Raw genomic sequence first — 23,815 nt, 5'->3', positions numbered from 1 at the left:
TTTTGTCCAGAACTTAAATAGGAGGCATTTTAAACAATGAAAAAATAGTTAAAGACCTAGATTGGACTTGATACAAGTTTTCGGGTTTGAGATTTTAAAACTGAGCTAAAATGTGATGTCCGCTTGTTTGCGTTCTGAGGTGAAAGAGCTGTTAAAATCACATGCGATCTGTTGCTTCGTTAACCTTGGCATTAAATGAAATCGTGAAAACTACTTCGATTATTTCTAGGTGTTGCGAGAATGAAAGTGAGTTCATTTAGGTTTTTTATCCCGATTTCCTCATTCCCTTCACTCGGCATGTCTTGAAAGTTTTGTGCTGAAAGTAATGTTATTTACATCGTGAGACAGTGTAAGCCCTCATAAAATCTCATGGGAAATCATGCAGTACAGTAATTCCTTACATAATCTGATGCACAATAATTGTTTGAGTGTTGTCATGCTTCTAGATTTGTAGTTACATGACCATGTCCAAAGCCAGAATTTCTTTGCAGAAGTGATGATCAGGGGTATCCACTGGTTGCAGCACTTATGTCAGGTTAATTTGTGAGAGAAACCATGTTTTAGGCTCAGAATTCTCCCCATCTCACTTGTCTCTGAATGGTTGTAGGATCTATTTCTCGCTCCTGTGGATTGAGGTAGAAAAGCACTGAATGCTGCCGGTTTTACTTGTGTTTTTGCAGTACATTTCAGTCCTCCTTGCTTTTCTTTGTCTTCTCATTTGATATTTCTACTTCATTTCTCATCGTTTCATTCTTTGAAAGGCCAGGTCCGTACAATGAAGTTTCATATGAAACATTAGCCTCCCCTAAAAGGATGAAGGGCTGAGGTGAACTGGGTGGGATTTGGCCTTTAGAGCTGCAGACAGTCTAATACTTCATGTATGGTGTTTACTAGGCAAAACAGATCCCTTTTGATATTACTCTTGTAAAAGATTATAATATTTTAAGCAAATTCTCAGTCTAGACAGTTTACAGCAGCTTTTTGCAAATCACTGATTAGTATTACTGAATTTTGCTTTAAAAGTGTGGATGGGTCGTGGTGATTTGTTTGACAGCTGGTAAACGTAGAAAAGCTCCTGTTAATTTTTTCTGCCAAGTGTAGGAAAGTAGAGAGACCTTCAGTTCTCTGCAGGGCTTGATTAGTATTTTTGTACAATAGTTATTATTTTTCAGTGGCGCCTAGAAACCCCAGTTGAAGTTTAATTTTGCTAAAAGCTGTTTTAAGAGGCAGTTCCTGTCCTGGATTGGTTATAGTCTAAATAAGAGAAGTCTTGGAGATACCTGTATTTGTTCCCATGCAGTGAGTGTTTGCAATCTGTTGGGCGAATGTGCATCTTGTATATACAAAAGAGAAGAATTGTGTATTTATGCACGTTGACAGCTGTCTCATGGGGTAAAGTGAGGTAGGATTTTGGGTGTTAGGTAGCTTGTTACAGTTCCGCATTCCAATGTGCGCACACGTTTATATAGCCGTGCCACAGATGCATCCCTGTCCCTTTGTAATTTGCCCTCTGTGCTTGGAAGACCCCTTTGACGGATGGGGTTTTGCTCTTCAGTTATGTTTTAGTAACAGTGAGTGGTTACTAGCACTCTGTCACTACCTTATTCTTGTAAAAAGTACTCAAAAGTTGGTTATGTGGCAGGTTGGAGTGCCCTTGACTGGGTGGTGCCTACTGCTGTTACAAAATCTGCTCCCTTACGTAAGTGTGTGGTGCCCACTTCATGTTCATGCTGCAGCTGTCGAGATTTATTACTGCTGCTGGTGTGGGGATATTGTCAGTGTGTGACATGCTACAGAGCACAATTCTGCCTGGGAGAGAATAGACGGGGCAGATAAGGACTTTTCTGTTGGAGTTCAGTCTTTGGAAAGCTGCAAGAGATTCGGGTAATGTTGGCTGAAATGCAGTGGGTGCCAGTGCTGTTCCACTTGTCTGTGTCTTTTACTCTAAATTGCTTTATCATTTACTTTAAACAGCATTACTGGGCAACTGAGCTGTTGTGCGCTGTGTAGTTGCTTGTAGTACTCCTGAATTTGTATGTTAAAGTCAGGCAGGTTGTTGTGTAGCTCAGTATACCTCAAAGGATATTTTTAGAATGGAAAAAAACAGAAGTACAGGACCACAAAACACAAAGGTTTTCCCTTATAGGATGATTTTATAGTGCAATGTTGCTTGTGCTTTGGAATGCAAAGGGAATGATTATTAACCTGTTATTTTTATCTTCTAATGGGAAGAAAAATTGTCTTTTTATATACTTCTGAGGTAGATGACAAGCAGATGGGGGTTTGTGACATTTACTGCTTACTGTCCCAGTAGTTTCTAATTATACTTGTTATTCTGAAGATGCTTACGAAGACTTTGAATCCCGTTGAATTTCTTTTCTGTGCCTGTCCTAGTTTTGGCTGGGATAGAGTTAATTTTCTTCCTACTAGCTGCTACAGTGCTATATTTTGCATTTAGGATGAGAATAATGTTGATAACACACTGACGTTTTCAGTGGTTGCCAAGCAGTGTTTACACTAAGTAAATGACTTTTCAGCTTCTCGTGCCCTGCCCATGAGGAGGCTGGAGGGGCACAAGGAGTTGGGAGGGGACGCAGCCAGGACAGCTGGCCCCAACTGGCGAAGGGGATACTCCAAACCGTATGGCATCGTGCTTAGCATATAAACTGGGGGGGAAAGCTGGCTGGGGGTTGCTGCTCGGGGACTGGCTGGGCATCCGTCAGTAAGTGGTGAGCAATTGCATTGTGCCTTGTTTGTTTTGTATATTCTAACTCTTTTATCATTATTATTATCATTACTATTATTTTTTCCTTTTCTTTCCCATTAAACTGTCTCTGTCTCAACCCATGAATTTTCTCACTTTTACTTGTCTGTTTCTTTATTTATACTCCCACAGGAGTATAAGGCTTTAGTGGGCATGGGCGCACAGTGTGCCCTAATGCCATCAAACCCCATCTGTATTTCTAGAGTGATGGGGGGATCCCGACAGCTTAACTGTATTGGAGGCTGAAATAAGCCTGACTGGGAACGACTGGCAAAAGCTCCCCGTTGTGACTGGCCCAGAGGCTCTGTGCATCCTTGGCACGGGCTGCCTCAGGAGAGGGTATTTCAAGGACCCACGAGGGTACCGGTGGCTTTTGGTATAGCTGCCTTGGAGACAGGGGGAATTAAACAGCTGCCTACCTTGCCCAGTCTCTGGGGAGGACCCTTCTGTTGTGGGGTTGCTGAGGGTCAAAGAACATCAGGTGGCAGTCACTGCCACAGCAGTGCACCAGCGGCGATACTGCACCAACCGAGCCTCTGGCCGAAAGCACCAGGGGAGACTCAAGGTTGACGCTCGGGGGCTGGGATTTAGGGATACAGAGGACCCGAGGCCTGCTGTGCTGGAAAACATACTGTCAGCATAAGAAGGGGTTTGAGCTGCTTTCACATGTGGTTGGTACTGAAGCCCAGCTCCTCCTGGCACCCCGACAGCTGGTGCTGGGCTGGATGTTCAAAGAGCTGGGACAGTCCCCTCTACACATCATGCAGCTGATGGTACATGGAGTAACTGGGTCACACTGATCACACAACAGGCTTGAATAGGAAACCCCAGTCACCCAGGAATCTTTGAAGTGATAATGGACGGGCCAGAAGGCAAAGATTTTGGAATAGCACCAGAGGAGGAGGTCATATGTGCTGAAGAGACCCCACTGTATAATGAACTACCAGAAAATGAGAAGCAACATGCCCTGTTCTCTGATGGGCCTTGTCATATTGTGGGAAAGCATCAGAGGTGAAAGGTGGCTGTATGGAGTCGTATATGACCTGCTGAAGAAGGTGGTGAATCAAGTTAGTTTGCAGAGGTGAAAGCCATTCAGCTTGCTTTAGACATTGCTGGATGAGAAACGTGGCCAGTGCTCTGTGTCTGCACTGACTCGTAGATGGTGGTAAATGCCCTGTGGGGGTGGTTGCAGTGATGGAAGCAGAGCCACCAGCAGCGCAGAGGCAAACCCATCTGGGCTGCCACATTGTGGCAGGATCCTGCTGCTCAGGTAGAGAACCTTGTGACGTATGAAGGCATGGACTCTGGTTGTGGTGCAACCAGAGACGCTTTATTGTACAGAGAAGCTTGTATTTATATCTCTGAGCCTGGATAGACATTCCAGCTGTATGTACCACCAGGCTCCGGGCAGAAACCATTCATCCAGTTACATAGTTATATATCACTACAAGCATGCAGACACCTATTTGCTACTAGATAACCATGTTTGTCTTTCTTACTCTCCTTCACAATACCCAGCTGTGCTCTTATGTCCTGCCAGGTCAGACATTCTCCATCCTCCTCTCTCTTACCTCCTGTCAATAATGGTCAGATGTTCTCCATACTCCTCACACATCTCTCTTCAGACATTCTCTATCCTCTCCCACAGAACCTGGCTGTAAAAGTAGATCATGTAGGTGCTGACGTACCCGAGGCAGGCCACTGACCATGGACAATGTAGCACAGGTTATCCATGAATGTGAAACGTGCCGCAATCAACAAAGCCAAGCAGTTAAGGACTCTGGTATGGAGGTTGATGGCTGAGGTATGATCACGGGGAGGCCTGGCAGCCTGGTTGTATCCCACTCGCACAGACGCACCAAGGCAAGCGCCATGTGCTTAACATGATGGAAACAACCATGTGGTGGCTGCAAACAGACCCTGTGCCTCATGCCACCACCTGAAACACTACCCTGGCCCTTGAAAAACAAGTCTTACAGGGACATGGCACCCCAGAAGGAGTTGAGTCAGACAACAGGACTCATTTCCAAAACACCCTCATAGACACCCAGGCCCAAGAGCGTGACACTGGGTGGGTGTATCACATCCCCTGTCGTGCACCGGCCTCCGGGAAAATCAAACGGCACAACGGACTGTGAAAGACTGCTCTGAGAGCGACGGGTGGTGGGACTTTCAAACACTGGGATACACATTCAGCAAAACCGCCTGGTCAGTCAATACCAGGGGATCTGCCAGTGGAGCTGGCCCTGCCCAATCAAAACTTTTACTACTGTAGAAGGGGATAAAGTCCCTGTAGTGCACATAAAGAACACGCTGGGGGAGACAGGCTGGGTTATTCCTGCCTCAGGCAAAGGCAAATCCATTCACGTGACTGCTTTTGCTCAAGGACCTGGGTGCACCTGGTGGGTAGTGCAGGAGGATGGGGCGGTCTGATGTGCACCCCAAGATTTGATTCGGGGTGAGACTAGCCAATGATTTGAATCGTATGATGTTAACTGCTATATAATACTGTATGTCATCACTACTATTGTTGCTATAAGCCATACAAATGATATTATACTTACCCAGATTAATGAAGAATGAATTTTGATGATAGAACCAGATAAGCAGCATGGTGATGGAACAAGAACTGGCTTCAGCATGCAACAATCCAACACCACACACAGTCTCTCCTGCCCTGAAGAACTAACATAACAGATGGAGCCCAAAGTCATGGATTAAATTAACCCAATGAACATTTCAGAGGAGGGGCCTGTAGGCTAAGGGAATGATATCTGTGTTAATATATCAAAAGACAGGAAAGATGATGGTGATTGGATGGGATGTATTGGAAAGTGTGGGACCTGGTGTCCTGGTTTTGGCGGGGACAAAGTTAATTTTTTTATTAGCTGGTGCAGTGCTGTGTTTTGGATTTGGTGTGAGAACAATGCTGATGGCACACTGATGTTTTTAGCTGTTGCTGGGTGATGTTTATACCAAGTCAAGGACTTTTCAGTTTCTCAGCCCCTGCCAGCGAGAGGACTTGGAGGGGCACGGGACATTGGGAGGGGACACAGCCAGGACAGCTGACCTGAACTAGCCAAAGGGATATTCCGTACCATATGACATCATGATGAGTATATAAACTGAGGGAAGAAGAAGGAATGATGGCAATGAAGACATTTGGCATTATGGCATTTGTCTTCCCAAGTAACTTTTATACGTGATGGAGCCCGGCTTTCCTGGGGATGGCTGAACACCTGCCTGCCAGTGGGAGGTGGTGAATGAATTCCTTGTTTTGCTTTGCTTGCGTGCACGGCTTTTGCTTTACCTATTAAACTGTCTTTATCTCAATCCACAAGCTTCCTCACTTTTTACTTTTCCAGTCCTCTCCCCCATCCCACTGTGGGGGAGATGCGTGAGCAGCTGTGTGGTGCTTGATTGCTGGCCAGGATTAAACTGCAACACCTGGACATGTCATAAATGATACAGAATAAGGGGTGGATACTGTCCTAGTTTCAGTGGGGATAGAGTTAATTTTCTTCCTAGTAGCTAGTACAGTGCTGTGGTTTGGGTTTAGTATGAGAATAATATTGATAGCATGCTGATGTTTTTAGTTGTTGCTAAGTAGTGTTTATAGTAAGTCAAGGACATGTCAGCTTCTCATGCCCTGCCAGTGGGAAGGCTGGAGGAACACAAGAAGTTGGGAGGGAACACAGCCAGGACAGCTGACCCAAACGGGCTGAAGGGATATTCTGTACCATACGATGTCATGCTCAGGTTATAAACTGTGGGGGAAAGCTGGCTGGGCATCAGTCAGCAAGTGGTGAGCAATTGCATTGTGCATCACTTGCTTTGTATATTCTAATTCTCTTATTATCACTATTATGATTTTCTTCCTTTTCTGTCTCATTACAATGTCTTTATTTCAACCCACAAGTTTTCTCACTTTTACACTTCTGATTCTCTCCCCCTTCCCCCTGTGGTGAGGGGAAGGTGAATGAGTGGCTGTGTGTGGCTTAGTTGTTGGCTGGGGTTAAAGCACGACAGTGTCCCATGTAATGATGTTACTATTGCTGAGTGCATAGATGGACATAAATATAATAGCAGTATTTTCATTTTATGAGTTATGGTGATGTGTAGAAACCCCCTAAGTTATTTTTCACCTTCAAATAGGTTAATGGCTGCTGGCATTGTGGTACTAAAGCCAAACATTAAACCTGCGTGACTTTGTAAGGTGAAGTCAAGAGGGTATGATGCAGCCCCTCTAACAAGACAGGGCTGTTTTGGTACTGTCCTCTTTCATCTGAAGTATTGCGACGAAAACCTGCCTAAGGCTTTGCGCTGTGAGGAAGTTTTCTCGAGATTCAGCATATGTTTTTACTTTGCTTGTGTCCACTGCGCTGCCCCCCCCCCTTTTTTTTTTTAATTTTTGCTAGATAGAGATACTCCATCACACATTGCCTTATTTAATTGCATCTCTATTGGGGTTTAGACATCTGAGGATTATTATCTGTATGCTGCCTGTAACCTCCTGCAAAAATCAGTAAAATTTCCATATAACAGTGCAAGAACTTTAAAAATTACCAGAGCACTGAGTTGATTTTTTTTTCTCCTGTGAACTCAGTGTTTTTCTGATTGTAAAATATCCAGAATTGGAGACTATTGGTTGTTTTTCTGCTTTTCTGCAGACAGCTGAAAATTGTATTGTCCCCTGCCATACTTTTCTATTACTTTTTTCTCCCAAGTCTACATGTTTTGTGCACATACACAGTCTATAGATCCAGCTTTTTACTTATTCTTATGTGCAACCTTTACTAATAGGTTGTTTCCTTTCCTTCCAAGCCAAATAATTCAAGCAAGAGTAGATCTTTTTGGTACAATTTTTCTTCTCTTTCACACGTTTGGTGCTACTTTTCCTTTCAATCATTTATAAGCCTACTTACGCTGATATGAACTGATTCTAATTTTAAAATTTCATAAAAGTTCTGTTTATCAAAGCTCTTTTTTTTTCTTTTTTGTTTTTCTTTTAAACCTTCTTGCTTTTTTCCCTCTGAAAGTAGAACAGTTGAGTTAGTTTTCTGTTTCTGTTTCTTTTATGGTTTTAATATTGATATTTATATGTCTACATGTCTTTGTTATTAATAGAAGTAAATTATAGCATAATAGATGTAAAAATATTTTTGTGGTGTGTGTGTGAAATGCTGTGTGGGGAAAAAGAAATAATTTTATTCAGGCAGGCTTGTTTCTCTGTCCCAGGTTTTGTGGCATAGCATGGATTGGACATCATCACAACAGAATCATCTACAAAATGAACCAATAAGAGAATTAGAAAGACAAGAAGGTAAAATGTTTCTTCTTTCACTGTATTTTCTTGTTCCACTTAGGAATATTGCTAAGGTACATGGTGTCTTGCTGACATTGAGCTATTTTCTTATTAATTTTTCCTGTAGAATTATGTTTATGGCACTTGTACAGAAAGTACAACAGGTAGCACTGTTGTAGTTCTAGCTATGTAGGAATATACTGGCATACTATGGTCCCAGCAGTTTCCTACTGGTGCCTGGCATCTGTCCTCCAGTTATTTGCCTGCAACTCATTCCAGGGAACGAAGCTGTGACTATGAACAAACTATGCAGGAGAGGTTTGTTTGTTGGTGTCATTTAGAAAGAATGGATTATTACAAGCTTGGTTTCTGTCTAGACAGCCTCAAACCTAACCTTCAAATTCCTTCAGGGACTGATGGCAGCTTTTTTCCTTAGGCAAGTTCATGGTTGCACATCTTTCAAGATCTTAAAGCATCACAAGTAATCTCCTTTTTAGGAGTCACCAGGAGTAGACAAGGTTTTAGGGCAAGGGTGGGTGTCGTTTTGGGGTGGGGTCTAGTTATGCTCTACAGCTAAATGTGAAAGGATTTGTTTTTTTAAAATTATTTTATTTTTCATAATATTTTTGTTTAAAATCTTAGTTGAGTCATGGTCCATGTAAAGCCAGGCTTTTGGGCTTCTGCTTTTTCAAGAGAGCTTAGCATCTGGTTTTTCTTTCGTACATGTTCAGCAAGGCAAGGTGGAGCTTTGAGCATGACTGCAATACCTAAAATTAATTATTTGCTTACTGAAACTGATGTTTGTTATTTTGGTTTTTAATACTTTTTTTAAAGTATCCCAAATTGATGACCTTCTCTGGAAAACTGACATTGCACAAAAAGATGGCTGATGGGGATTGGTATAGATTGCTGTTCCACAAAGCACTGTTCAAGTGCCTTAATCTGAAGATTTTCTTTAATGCAATTCCCTTTCCTATTGTGTAATTCTGACTTGAACCAAGAGCTCAAGTTGATCCTATGCAATGAAGTATGATTGCTGGGGGAAGAAATATCTAGAAGAATAAATATTAAAGGTAGAACTACTAAAGACTGAAATATTGATTACTGTCATTATGTATTCCATAGTACTTGAGGGCTGATAGAAAGTTGCACAGGCATTTCTATGCTTCTGCAAGCTTGGGTCTCTAATATTGATATTCTCTTCATGCAGGGTTCAAGGTGGGGAGGAGTGAGTCTTTGTGTAACTTCTTTAGCTTTGGAATTATGAAAATAAATTGAATTCTGGGACATTAGGTTAATGTATGCAAAATTAGTTGGTAGGGCAAAATCTTTAGCTCAAATACAGAAATACATTCCACTTAGCTAACAGAGTAACCTGTTGATAGCAATAGCAGGTGGTTCTCTTCAATGTCTAGAAACACCAATTTAAGAGGATGAGACAAGAATGGAAACTGGGATATCCTTACAGTTTCATCTGCACCAGATTTTGGTATATTAAATTCCATGCCAGGTTCTGGAGGTGAAGGGTGCTGAACCTGCTGCACAGATACTTACCTGCTCAATTATATATTTTTATATATATAAAATACAAAATACTTACCTGAGCCTGTGTGTTCCTTGTTCTCATCCTTTCCCTCTACCACCAACCCTATTCCCAGTTCATTAACTTCACCTACCCAGTCTCTTTCTCAGGGTTCTTAATCCAGTTCAGTTTCTCTGCAAGTTCCAGTCTGAGGTCTTTCCCTTCTTAATTGGCTTGTCACAAGTTCTCCAGGTTAAAACTCCTCTTTCTTGTTCATGATTCCTATTACTACTGGTTCTCAGCTTACAGGTAGATCCTCACCCAGTCTGATCTTTCCTCTGGTGTCTTTATCCAATCAGTTCTTCATCACACCTGCATCGTTGTATGTGTCTCTTTATTTCCTCTCATGATTTCTCTTGATGAATTTAGCTTTAACTCTCCTTGGCTAAACTTTTCTGAGATCAGATTCTGCCACTTCGCATTTCTTGGGATACTAAATTACTTCACCACAGTTGCGTTATATAAATTCACCTCAGAATGATTTTATCTCTGAAACAAAAGGAGAAGAGCAAGCTTGCAAGGCACACTTGTCCTTGACACTCTGTCATCTCATTTCACTTGGCCAGGGATCAGTTTTTAATCCATAAATATCTGAGAAAATACTGACCTGGTAACCTTCACATATCTCCCGTCATTTTAGAAGGGGCACACTCCTTGTACTCAGCCTGCTTGACAGATGTCCTAATTGATGTCAATTCCTGCTGTCATTTCAAGTCTCTTGGTGGAGTCCAGAAAGGTGCCTTAAATGGGATGTAGTTGGAATGGAGGCAAGTGAGAAGCAGCCTAACCCCTGTAATTTAGAAGTTGAGATATTCAGCTGGGAAAAGGGAGTGACTTAGTGTCTCATTACTGTTTCCTTGGTTACTTCTAAAGATGCTTATTTGCTCATTCCTTTCCCCACTGACACTTTTCCATTGACTTCAGAGACTTTGCTGTAAAATGTGGAAAAAATCCTAGGAGCAGAGTGTGGAGCGCAAGTCTGCCTTGTCACAACTGAGTGTGCAGTTCATAGCTGGGCTTTCCCTTGCTTCTTGTCCTTCTAGCATGATTCTTGTAATCCTGGTTTCCTGGTGGCCCACCTCTGGTGGTGATGGAGGGAAGGGGAAGCAGCTGGTTCTGTAGGGTGGCTGGAACACACCCCTCAGGTGGGCGAGTTGTGAATTTGAATCCTTCTGAGGAAGGTCCAGCAGTCAGTTCCTCCATTTTTTTGAGCACTTAAACTGCTGAAGCATTCTTTATATAGTGGACTTTGCAATTAACAGTGCTGGTTAAAAAATGAGCCTATTTATGCTATATATAAATGACACTTTTGCTGTATCTTCCCACCACCTCCTTTCTTCATTTCATCTTCATCTTTTTTGTCTCTTAGCTTTGAATTATGCTTCTATGTTTAAGAAAACCAAAACAACCAAACAACCTCTTCCATTAATTCTCATCTCAAAAGCATTAAAAAAACCCCAGACTCCTGGAAGTCACACCATTAGTTACCTACTGGTTTTTTTTCTTCACTGCAAGATTGACTGAAACATCAGGAGTCAAATTCTACTCCTCTTAGGCAACAAGCAGTCTCCAAACAAAAAAAGGCTAAAAGAGGTAGTGTGGAATAAGACTTGAGTACAACCCAATTAAGGAGTGACTAGAGCTAAAGTACACAATTCACAGCAAATCAGAATAGTCTAAAAGCATCTCTTCTTTGAAGTTGCCTCTTGGCTATTGTAACATACCTCTGAGCTCTTTTGTTTGAAAGTGGCAGCATTCAAATACTATAGTAAAAATCAGGTGTACTAATTTGAATTAACATTTCTTTGTTCCTTTTCTATTCCTCCGACAAGACCCACTTTTGCTGAAGACATTACTAAACTCAGATGGAAACTTCCTGTGTATGGATACAACAGAAGTTAGAGGCAACACTCAGATAATCAAATCAGATGTTAACTCTGTAGAGAAGTCTGTAATACATTCTTACCCCTCAGCCATGTGCCTGTCTTTCCTGTTTTCACATCTTTCCCCTCTGTAGTCGCTGCATTTCAACAATAAATTAAATATTTCTCAACTGCTACAGGAGAAAGGTGGTATGTTTTCATGGATTGGTGTTGTTAGGTTACTTTCAGGTCCTTTCCTCAAAGAATCATTTTAGAAATCCAGAGTTATTGGTAGGGGAATGTTGTTGCGTCCCTTCTGTTCCACTGGCTGTGGTACCTGGCATGTTCTGGCGTGTCATTACAAGGAAGTAAGAGCTTTCAATGGCACAAAGCCATCTTGACTGGGCAAGGTAAGAGATGTGAAAGATTAGACTAGACAATGACTTACAGTGTCTAAATTACTCATACAGAGCCTGCCTATCCATCAGGAAATTGGCTGTCGGCCTTTTATAATGTACATTAGACCACCTAATTTAAGAACATAGTCTACTTTTTGTGGTCAAAGGGAAGTAATTTAGTTATCTTTAGAGATCAAATAGCTGCTGAGCCTAGACCTGAAGATGTTTTCAATGACAGACAAACATGATGAAGTAACAAGGGAAGTACTTGTCATATTTGAATTCATTATGTGTTCATGAGATTAGCTGAATATGGTTCTCTGTTTTCAGCCTTCTAATGATTTTGGATGACCTGTGTTTTGGATAGGGCTGGGATATGAGTGGTGTGCATTGCAAATTGAAAATGTGTCTCTCATGCCTGGGTAAATACATAGGCTGGATACCGTGAGCATACCCCTCTCCTCCTCTTCCCTTCTCGTGCTCTGAGCTAAATGCATCTTGTCTCTTGGCTGAGAAGAGGCTGCCTGTGGGTGGCAGTTTTGTATTTCTGCATTTCAAAGTATAAAGTTTCAAGCATTATATTACTCTGACATAGCATCTCAGATTAATCAATATAATACACCTCATCATTGCCATCACTTCAGCAGGTTCCTTGTAGTGGATGTACTGGAATGCCTACTCTCAGGTTACATGATCATTTCCTGCTTTGTAGGTAGGGATGAAGTAAGGCAAAATTAACTGTGTAGTTTAGATAAGTACTGGAACAGTGCTTTGCTTTATATTCTTAGAAAGGTGTAGGTTACATCTGACGTCTGGGAAGTCAAGGACATGATTAGGTTTCCTTCCTAACCTGTTCCTTTAAGGGTCCTTGGCTGTAATGTAATGGAATGGGATGGAAGTGGAATAAAATGAAGATACTAAAGTGATATCGGTTTGGGGACCATTCTGTGAATCAGGATTGTGTATGTTTCTATGGAGCCATCTGTAATGCTTGCAAGGCCAGGGCTCTGACCCTAAGTCAGTAGCTCAGCAAAAATCATCTCTCCAGAGTCCCTTAGAGCTGGGTCCTAATGTAGATTTGGGGTAAAATTCTTCTGAGCCATTGAAATACCCAGATGGATTCACAGGGCTGCCTTCTGATTATTCCTATCAGTGTAGTAATGTAACTCTTCTTCAGTCACCTCTTATAGTTACAGAACAGTTTGCAGATATGTTCCCTTACTGACCTTTCTGCAGGTATCTTCCTGATATGGGGATACATAGATAGCTTTCATATGTATATATATGTAATATATATGATATATATTGTGTATGTATTATATGTATAAAATACATCTTGAATCTTTACTTTGGATAACTCCAGTTCCGTGTGTCCTGAGTGGGGAGACCTGAAGAGTCCTGGCAATCATGAATTCTTGGAACTTTCACTCATGAATTACTCAATTAGTAACGTCAGCACAGATAGTCCTCCTGTGCTCATCAAACTCAGAGGCAATTTCTGAGAAGCCTTAGAGGAACCGTGTATGTCTTTACAGTAGTTGATACATCGTTCTTAAAATATTTGTAAGTACAAGTCTAAATGGTAAATTTTAAACCTAAATTCCACAGGAGAGAGTATACTGCTTCTGAAGAAGGGAGGATTTGTTGCTGGAGGGCTGAACTTTGTCAGGTCAACATCATGATGAAGGCTTGGGTTTCATTCCTTTTGCCAGTTGGAGGAGATCCATCAAAGCATGAGAGAAGCAGAAGACATCTGGGTCTTATTTCCTTATCACCTTGGGCTGTGACACCATTTGACCTCAAGAGATAAAGCAGGGTCGGGCTAGCACTTGAAAGAGACTAATAATGCATTTTTTTCCTCCTGTAGGTTGTTTTGATGAATCATTGGGGAAAATTTGTTTCTGAATTAATGCTGTCCTAATCCATTAGGAAAGTACTTTGGAGGATGTTTTATTAATCTGTGTGCTATTTGTGAATGAGTTTGAAAATAGAGATATTCACTGCTAATATATTCTTCATAGCTTTCATGTGGAAAGGTAATTTTACTTTCTTTTTTAGACAGATTTTAATTCAAGTACCTGGACAGTGGTATCTATTATTGTTTAATATATAATTTTAATTCAGCTTCCTTGTCTCTTGCTGCTTTTCCTGCTTTTTAAGTGCTGTTTAACAATGCCTGTCTCTGTTCAATTTTTATTCAGCGGAGAATGCATTAACGTAGGCAGTATCATTAGTTATGCAGTGAGAAATTTAACATATGCCATTAACTGATGGAAGATACCTGACTGAGTTTTAAGGTTACCATTTCCTGATGGAGCTGTATACTCCCAAGCATGATTTTATGTGACAATTGGTGTAAGAGAACAGCTGATCATGTAGCATGTTTCTAAACAGGTACTATTTCTACTCATTCTAAGCAAAAAGCGTGCAGATAAAGATAGCCTAAACCCTAAGGTCTATTAGTGTGATTTGCTTCGTCATTAAAGACGCTGCAGTTTGCAACCCCTTCCATTCTGACCTGGTCTATCTCCTTGTATTTTCCTTCTGCCTTCCCTTCCCGCTTGAAGGCCGTCTCCAACTCTGTTTCAGCAGAACTCACGTCCTTTTCTTTCTTTAGTTTTTGTTCTAATATAAAGCACTTCATTTGACATTTGAATGTGTCAGCAAAATCCTCTGGTTCCCTACACAAGATTTTGCAGCTTGACACACGTTTCTCTAACTAACCTGCCACTGACTTCACAACTCCAGTCTTCCAAATGATTTAGTATGTCTCTTTGGAAAACTATGTTCACATTTCAGTTGTAAGAACGATGATTGCTTTGCCTTTGAGAATGATGTTTATGATTTTTTTCATAATGATGTAGTTGATATAGTGCAAGATGTGTCAGCTGTATATGACTTTTCTCCCTCAGCTCGATATTAATTTAAAACCAAGGGAGTTCCAAGAACAGGCTCAGAAGATGTTAGAATTTCAAGATAAACAATACTTTACCCAAAATATTTCAAAGAATGCTGTAAGCAATTAACCTATTAGGCAGAAAGTCTTAAGAAACTTAAAGACAATCAAATTCTATTTCAAGAGGAATTTGGGCATCAAGAGATGGGAACTTCTTTGTGAACACAAGTTCAAGACCAAAGCAACACTATCTGTTTCACTAACAAAAGTATCTCAATTTCTATATGCTACCTGAACAGGATTGAACTGTCTCATCTTAATGTAGCATCTTCTAGCACCTGAAACTCAGTGGTTTCTGTGTATACATGCTCGTGCAAAAAGATGAATAGGCTGAAGAAAGTCATTCTATGTATATACCACTTCCATGCCTTTCCAAGTCACAGAAGAGGAGTGAGGCCAACCTGCCTGGTCAAACTCAGGCAAATGAAGAAGCGAGGAATCAGTCCTAGCTGACTCTTTTAAGTTCTGACACTTTAGTATGGATGCTTGAGTAGTATTGCTGGAAAGGCCCATTATCCACTTCCATTCTTACAAGAATTGAAAGCCAGATCAGTCAAGTCTCCTTTACTCTTCTCTGACCCTATTCTACTGATGGGTTGGCTCTTGTTGTCTTAAAATGTCATTAAAATCCATTCATTCAGTCATAATTCCAAGTCTTTTTCTTCCTGAACAAGAGAATATGGACTAACACAGAGATAAATGCTTGCAGAAGAATAACTTCCTACCAGCTTTTTGCATCTGTTAGCAAGAAACTAGTTTGATTGAAGTACCAGAAGAACTTTCTCAACATTTGGATGTATTAAAAGACTTAATCTCATTTGGATTTTGCTTAGCCTGATAACAATTTTCTTGTTGCTTGAAAGATTTCCCACTAGTTCGTTATTCTTCTGTTCTGACTGCTCTGAAGGCAGTTACAGAAAAATTAGCTTTTTTCCTTTTGTGCAGTCCCACAAGTTTAGTTATTTTGGAAGATATAAAGCAGAAAATAGAAGAGTGCCTTTTGCAATATGAAGGGAAACTCGTATGTAAGCAAGCAAATCTGACTAAAAGTCTTCACTCCTTATTTTGTCAGCACTCTTTGTCAGAATCATTAGCATCTTGGTACTGATTACGTTTTTCATTAGGGTTTTGAAACCTGTCTACCATATGATGTCTCTAATGAAACATGTACTCTTTTTGATTCTCCACAATAGTAAGATCTTCTAAAGGGGAAGTCAAAATATAAAAAATATGTAAACTTCTCCAGATATCCCTTTGGTAATCCTCCAGGTGGGTTAAGATGGCCAAAGGCGTTATTAATCAGATTTGGGATTCTTCTTTCAGGGTTGTGGACAGTTTAGCTCAGAGAGGGAGCAGTGGCCTACAAACCCTGTTAGTATAGGTGCTCTGCGAGCCTGAAGTAGTAAGATTGCTGATAATGTAGGGAATAGGTGGGAAATGTTTATTGAGCACTAGAGGGGTAGCTGTAGTACTGCTAAAGTTTTATAGGTATTCTGGCAGAAGCTTTGTAAGTTAAGACTTCATAAGTTATGTTATGGCTTCTTGACAAAATTGGATCCAAAACAGATGTCAAGGGAGAAACAATCAAGAAAAATGGTTGTAATTGGGAGGTAATAGAAGGAATAGCTTTTTCCTTCCACAGCTAGTAGTGATCACAGAACAAGATCAGACTGCTCCAAGCAATCAGAGAAGATTAAAAGCAGGCTATATCTGGTATGCCTGGAAACAAAATGATATATTAAATACGCTTATGATATGTGTAGTAAGACAGCATCATATTAATTCTTTCATAAGGAAAGATTAATTTTGCCCTGGAGCAGCGTATCTCTGGCACTTAACTTATGTTTGTGCAGAGTTCCCTGATTGCAGGCACCATGCATGTGTTTTCTCTCAGCTTAACATTAGAGACTTGCAAAAAGATATAACTGGCTGAAACATGCTATTTATTTTCTAACATCTTAAAAAAAAGTAGTTTCAATATTGACTATTTTATTTAAGTTACCTTTATAAAATTACACTGTTTATGTTTTTTCCAGTAGTATATGCATTACGTTATTTTTGCTGTATACCATGATTAAGGTCATCCCCCCACACCCAATACATTTTTGGAGAATGCTGTAGGTTAGTTAGTTGGGGTTTTTGTTTGTTTGTTTAGCATTTTGATTCTGTCTTATTGTCAACATACTAAGATTGCACATGAACATTTTTGCTTTTTCTTCCTTGTTTGTTGCTATTCTCTAGTTTCCTCTGATGCTGAGAGTAAGTTGAGTTACAAGCTTAAAGCACTGGCTAATGGGCCTGAGCATCTTCCTGATGTGTTTTTGTTTAGTATCATCTCTTCCTTTGTTCACACTTGCTTTTGTTCCTTGGTCCTTCTATGACAACGAAGGGGGAGAGACATCCCAATAGCTTATGGGCCTAAAAATACTGAGACATATGGCAGAGCAAATGACAACACTTGAGGCCATCATGTCCTGTGACTGCAGTGATTTGAGTGTGAAGGTGAAGAATCTTTCCTAGACCAATGTGTTTTATGCTGATGAAAATGTAAATGTTTTCATTTTTAATAACCATTGGGCCTGCTGTTTTTATGCAGATCCCAATCTTGATAGCTGTGATTTTGATGGCAACTGCAGGCTTCATACAGAAACTCTGCTTTGGATAAGGTGGTAACCCAGTTATCTTAACATCTAGCATGCTTTCTAGGAGGTATAGCTTGTAAACATGTTTTACTTTAGCTAATTTGCCAAGAGATCATAGTTGGCTGTGAAAGCAAATTTCCTGTGAAAACTTGGAATGATTCTAGACTTTGCTAAGAAAATGTTCTGGACAGCTTCACTTATAGATATGTGTATTATATATATATATATATATATGTATATACTTGTGTGTGTGCAACATTATGGTGCAGCTTTGTGTGATGATGGCAAAACTGAAACTGGCTCGGTATTCAACTAAAAAAGAATGAATCCTCTCCTGTTAGAAGAGTTATCTGGGATTATGTTAGCTATCATAAATACCCTTTGCTTAGCAACAGGGATGACATTCAGGATATCACGCCAACTGGAAAGAATCCCCCTGACAGGGCTCTCTTGGGGTGGGTGGATAAGCTTTCCTGACAACACTAGTGCTTTCACTCCTGTCTGTCATAATTTGTGTTGCTAGGATTTGTTTCACAAGTTTTGTGACGCTCATAAATGATACTGTGGCTCCTTTTGTTTACTGTCAAAAAGAACCATAAAGTGGGGAAAGTGAACAGTAAAAGGATATGGAAAATAATATAAAAATTGTGCACGTAAGACCATGAGTGTCTATACTAGGGCAGCTGTTCTTGAAGGATAAAAGAAGTTAATTTTTTTCCTTTGGATAGCTGAAATGGAAAGCAATATATGGTAACATTCCAGTTCTTTACTTTTTACGAACTTGGCTTCTTCGACAAAACAGGAAAGAAATTATTTAGCCATAAACTGAAAACTCCAATTAGAATTCAGGATACTTCCCATGTGTCATGCTAACCATTAATGGTGAGATGTAGTTTTATTCACACACACAATTCTCATTCTTGCTTCCAAATCAGTTTTTCAATATAAACTGGTAGTTTCATTATCAGTCCACTCAGCCTGTTTGACCATTTATGCTTTTGCTTCCAGGGGAAAAAGAAGATGAACAGATAGTTGCAGAAATCATGAGAAGGCGTTTTTTTCCTGCTCTTATAACTCATAAGGCCTGGGAAGGCTTTCACTTTGCTGGCCATGAGATAAGAATTACAGAAGCCACTGATTGTTATGGAGCAGTCGTCTGGCCATCGGTACAGTATTTATGCAGTATTGTTATTTTTTTTATTTTTGGAGTCTTCTAGCACTTTTAATTTGTTTTGCATGATAAATCTGTTGTATGTTGTAAACCCAAGGAAAACTTTCAGTGCTTCTCAGTCTCTGTTCTGCAAATCCCAAACTTGAATTTAGCCTTGTTTCATATGGATTCCTGGTTCTTAAAGCTTAAATGGTATTTCTTGTTTGTGCCCCTGTCATACAAGATGTATGATCTTGTGTCCCCTCCTCACCTACCAGTACTTTTTGATCCTATTGACCAATTGCAGCATATTTCGAAGGAAATATGGAAGTTTTGTGATGATTATATTTCTGTACATTTTATAAATACAGGCAGCTGTACAGCAGACAGATCCAGGTTGCCGAAACAGCTGTGTTATGAGCTCACAAGGTATTAGCACTCACAGAAGCTACTCAAGCTCTTAATGTGAAAAATAAAATAAAATAAATTACCTTCTAAATATGCAGACATGCGAAAAGACTGAGCTGGAGCTTTCTGTTTCTTAACCTGCCAGAAATCTAGTGGGACAGAACCATCGTCCTTGGCTCTCGATATAAGAACCATCAACATGCCCACCATACAAAGAGACTTCTTCAAGGTTTTGAAACTGTGAAATGCAGCTAACTGACTGTTTTGAAATATTCCATTGTGAAAGGAACGACTGTGGTCAGGGAGGTGCTACGATGCATCACTGACACTTGGTGCATTCAGAGAACATCCCTGAAACAGAACCATCTCCAGGAGCCCCCGTAGGAGGGAGCAGACTAAAACCCAGGAGGCTCCATTTCTGTTCCAGTGGTATCAGCCTCCCAGAATCGTACTATTTTTAAGAAGTATGGCCATAATTCAACTGAGGAGAGTTAGTGTACTCTGCTGTTTGAACTCCAAACAATTTTCCTTGTCTCAGCAGAACTGGTCAAGTCATTCATGCAGTATCTCAGTGGCTTCAGTGCATGTCTTCAAGGAAAGGTTGGCTGACTGCCAATTATTGTCAGAAAATCATGGGCTGTACTGAAAAGTATATATTTTTTCTGGAAGGGTTTAGCCAGTTTTGCTGTGGAAAGCAACCCTTCTATATGTGCCGCTTCATGTTCTCCCTTGCTGTTCCATCCAGCCGTATTTGAACTCTTCTGAAAAATGTCAGCCAGATTTGTCAAAAGGGCAAAAGCTTTAAGGAAAATAAGGTTTCTGCAAGTTTCATAAAAAGGAAGGCAGATTTCAAAGTTTCCCTAATTTAACCCACAGAAATTTTGATCCTGCCAGCCGGTTTCTACAACAGAATAGGACAAAACTCTGAGGGAAGAAATTATAGGAATATACGGAACTAACAGAAAAACTTAATATAATGTACCTTTAAATGTTAATCAAACAATCTTTAGGAACCAGGCTTTAATTAGTGTTGGTGTTTACAGACTTATTTCTGTATCAAAGCTTTGCTGATTATGAGATATGTGTAAGTTTGCATAAAAGACCCTACTCTTTTTCATCTGAATTAAGAGGTAGAAAGCAAAAGCTTTCTTTGAATTTCTAGCATGTTAACATTGGGTCAACAGTCCTCCTGTTCCTTTCCTTCTTAATCAGCCAAAAGCAAAACTGAGAGTGTGATTTTGCTGTGCCAAACTAAGCCACTAATAATTGCAATACAGATGACCATTTGGAAAGGCAAAAAGATGTGGCAACCGTAGTTGGTGTTTGTCAATGGAGAATGTATGATTATCAAAATCTGGGAAAAAAATATGGGAGTCTAACTGGAAACTATCTTTGCCAGAGAAATAAAATCTGCAATTTCTATTTCAACAGTGAACTAAAACTCACTGGTCAGTATGAGACATGGCAGAAATGCTAAAGAAGCTTCTTAATCAGTTTATAAATGCATATATGAGGAGCCTGCGGTAGAGGGCTCTTTGTGGCTTTGTTTGCTATAAAAGTTTTCTATGGGGTTACCTTGTTAAGCAACTTTAAAAAACGTAAGTTAGCAACTGAAAACAAACTGAACCGGAAGAAAAGGTGTAAATCTATTGGTCCCTTATGAATCTTTATGGTAGCTAATTATTCTTAGAAATAATTAACTATCGGAAGAGTTTAACTGTGCTTGTTGTGGATTTTCTTTCACAAGCAGTCCTTATATGAAGATGTCTTTGTGAAGGACATGTTTTAACTCAATGAGAAGTAAGTGCAGTTATAAGCAGGAATTGCTGACTGGAATTTTATAGCTCATGTTATGCAGCATGACAGATTAGATAATTGAAGTTGTTCCTTCTGGCTGTAATGCTTTACAAACCTATATTGAGGCATGCTGTAGCATTTATTTTGTTAGTCTATAGAGCTCAAAGATCATAGTGAGTTGTGAACCTTTAGGGACAGTGCTTAAATGAATATTGCTCATTTGAAGCATCTTTTTGCATGCTTTTACATCACAATGCATATTTAGTGAAGGGATTTATTTAATTTATTTGTTTAGTATGTTCATGGATTCCCTCCCCTACAGGCTCTGGTTCTGTGTTATTTTTTGGAAACTAATTCTAAACAATACAATTTGGTTGACAAAAATGTGATTGAAATTGGAGCTGGAACTGGGTTGGTCTCCATAGTAGCCAGTTTACTGGGTGAGTACCTACCATTGCTCTTATGCTTTTGGAAATATCTCTCAGGTGAATACCGGAGGACAAAGGAAGTGTCTCAGTTCTTCTAAAAGGCTGTTGTTTGGAAGCTTTCAAGAGCAAGAAAAAGTAAATTCGAAAAGGCTTGTTTGGAAACCTGCTCCATTATTTTTTTCTGTAAAGCTTTGAGTGTATGTATTGATGCCATAAAGGGGGTCCCAGTAGATGATGTTGTCATTAACAGTGTTAAACAGGAACTGAAATGAGAAACTAGTGGCCTCACAGGATATCAGTGGCAACCACATTAAGCCATGTGTAGGTATGACCAATGTATCACCTTCCATTGACCAAACAGCTCTTGGATGCCAGGTCACTTTCTTTCCACTTGTGCTCATCATTTTCTTTCAGCAACTTGATTTTTCTGCTACAGACACTGTATTTTCTTTCATGGTAGCCTGTTCTTCCTCATGAGTAATCCAGAGAAGTGACTTCTGCATTTTAACAGAATTCTAGCTTTCTGTAGTCTGAGAAAGATTTGCGGTTTTCTTTCTTTCTCCCCCCCCCCCCCCCCCCCCCCCCCCCCCCTTTTTTTTTTTCTCTGCTATGTGAAAAGGAAAGAACCAGAGGCAATGGTTAAATCTCATGCTGACTTCTTGGAGTTAATAACTAGTATTCTTCAATCCTTAGTTGCTCACTGTACTTTTAACCAATATGATATCAAGATGCATTGACTATTTAATTTCTTCCCACCCATCCCCATCTGCATTTAGATGGCAATCTGTAGAGTGGAACTACTGGGAACCAAATATTTATTTTAAGCACAGTGGCTAAGAGCCTTTGGGAGCATTTACATTATTCTGTTCCCCTCAATGAGAGCTGCCTGGTTAAATCAGTTCCTTTTTTAGTCAAGTCTTGAAATATATTTAAAGATTGTTTGTTTTCTCCTTGTCACAGGTGCACTCGTGACTGCCACTGATTTGCCAGAACTGCTGGGAAACCTTCAGTACAACATTCTCCAAAACACAAAACTGAAATGCCAGCACCAGCCTCATGTTAAGGAATTGTCTTGGGGGATTGATCTGGAAAAGAACTTTCCTAGGTCTTCCTGTCACTTTGACTACATTATGGCCGCTGATGTAGTTTACAACCATCCCTTCCTGGATGAACTCCTCCTAACTTTTGATCACTTGTGCAAAAATGACACTGTTATTCTTTGGGCTATGAGATTTAGGTTGGACAAAGAGAACAAATTTGTAGACAGATTTCAGACACTGTTTGATTTAGAGGTGATTTCTAATTACCCGAGCTTGAACATAACCTTGTATAAGGCAATGAGGAAAGGCAGGATGAAAGCCAGACCTTCCAATCTGACGGTCTGAAAGAGAGATACAGGGAGGTGACAGTTTCAGCTTGTTCTCTTTAATAATTTCCATGTTAGTAGCTGCTTGAATGATGTTTTTAGAGATAGCTAAAACAAAACACCAGATTCCTCATGCATCCCTAACAAATTCCTAAATTCAATTTGCCAATAGTTTTATACACAGAAGAAATGTATCTTTGACGTTTTGTTGATTTATATGTGCTAAGCTGACACCACTAATAACTTTCATAGCTTAGCATTATTGTTATGGGTCATGTAATGAATATTTCCAATAGCTTTCAATTGCAGCTTTGAATGATGTCTTGTGAGATCAGCAATCAATTAAAAATTAAGACTATGATAAATCTTTGTATTTAAAAGTTGTGGTGTTAAATCTGATCTCTCATTCTCACTATCATGTAAATCCCTCCTTTGATTAACCTTTACAGGACATTAAATTAGCTAAAACAAACCCCCAAAACACAACAAACCCCATCTGGTAAATACACTGTCATAATAAAGGGACAGGCTATATTAATTACCTTTTGATTTAACGATTATGCTTTCTTCCCCTTCCATTTTTTTATTTAGATTCAGGGATTCTTCCACAGACGACCGCACACAGAGACAAGAGGGAGTTAAATGTTTTGTTGCTTGAACAAAGGTCTCGGGTAAGAAAAGAACAGCATATCACCAACTGCTCTTTGCAAAGGCCTTAAATTCTTGGAGGTCTGCTTCTCTAAAAATAGATGGTTATCTGGACCTCAGGGAACAGCAATGGGAAAATGACAGTGGCCATCAAGAGAGGAGTTTTGCGCTGCTGGCTGGTGGTGGCAGGAGGTAGAAAACTAAATGATCCTGGCATGGTGTGGCCGAAGCCTGGGCAGGCTCAGATGTTTTTTGTTTTTGTAGTATGGGCAAACAAAATTATTTTCTCCTAGCCTCTCAGTATTGTGTGTTCCTGTTCTCTGACAGGCTTCCAAGGATGTTAATCTGACCACAGAACTTTCTTTCAGGAAGATTAATAAAATGATTCTGTGCACTCCCCATATTTTCTGATTCTGTTTGCAATCGAGTGTGAGAGACCTTCAAGTCTCTTGCAGACTAAAGAGGAAAACCCAAAAAAAGTGCTAATTTCCAGACAGAGCTTTACTATC

At 40.0% G+C, this 23,815-nt stretch overlaps 1 protein-coding gene across 2 annotated transcripts; it reads left to right on the top strand.

Annotated features, from left to right (window-relative positions):
• The first annotated feature begins 139 nt into the window (after positions 1 to 139).
• On the top strand, positions 140 to 23,815 carry LOC101915815 (protein-lysine methyltransferase METTL21E-like). Of its 2 annotated transcripts, none has more exons than XM_005229406.3 (5): positions 140 to 1,884; positions 8,003 to 8,087; positions 18,518 to 18,675; positions 21,187 to 21,304; positions 22,253 to 23,815. In XM_005229406.3, the coding sequence occupies exons 2-5, from the start codon at positions 8,018 to 8,020 to the stop codon at positions 22,675 to 22,677; spliced, it is 771 nt and encodes a 256-aa protein (XP_005229463.1). In that variant the 5' UTR covers positions 140 to 1,884; positions 8,003 to 8,017; the 3' UTR covers positions 22,678 to 23,815. The 2 variants fall into 2 exon arrangements, with proteins under 2 accessions (XP_005229463.1, XP_055657202.1); XM_055801227.1 differs by lacking the exon at positions 140 to 1,884 and adding an exon at positions 6,454 to 6,569.

This window comes from Falco peregrinus, chromosome 4, assembly GCF_023634155.1.
Source record: "Falco peregrinus isolate bFalPer1 chromosome 4, bFalPer1.pri, whole genome shotgun sequence".
NCBI classification, from domain to species: Eukaryota; Metazoa; Chordata; class Aves; order Falconiformes; family Falconidae; genus Falco; species Falco peregrinus.
Note: the sequence above shows the minus strand (reverse complement) of the source record. Positions and strands in the feature narration are given on the sequence as shown.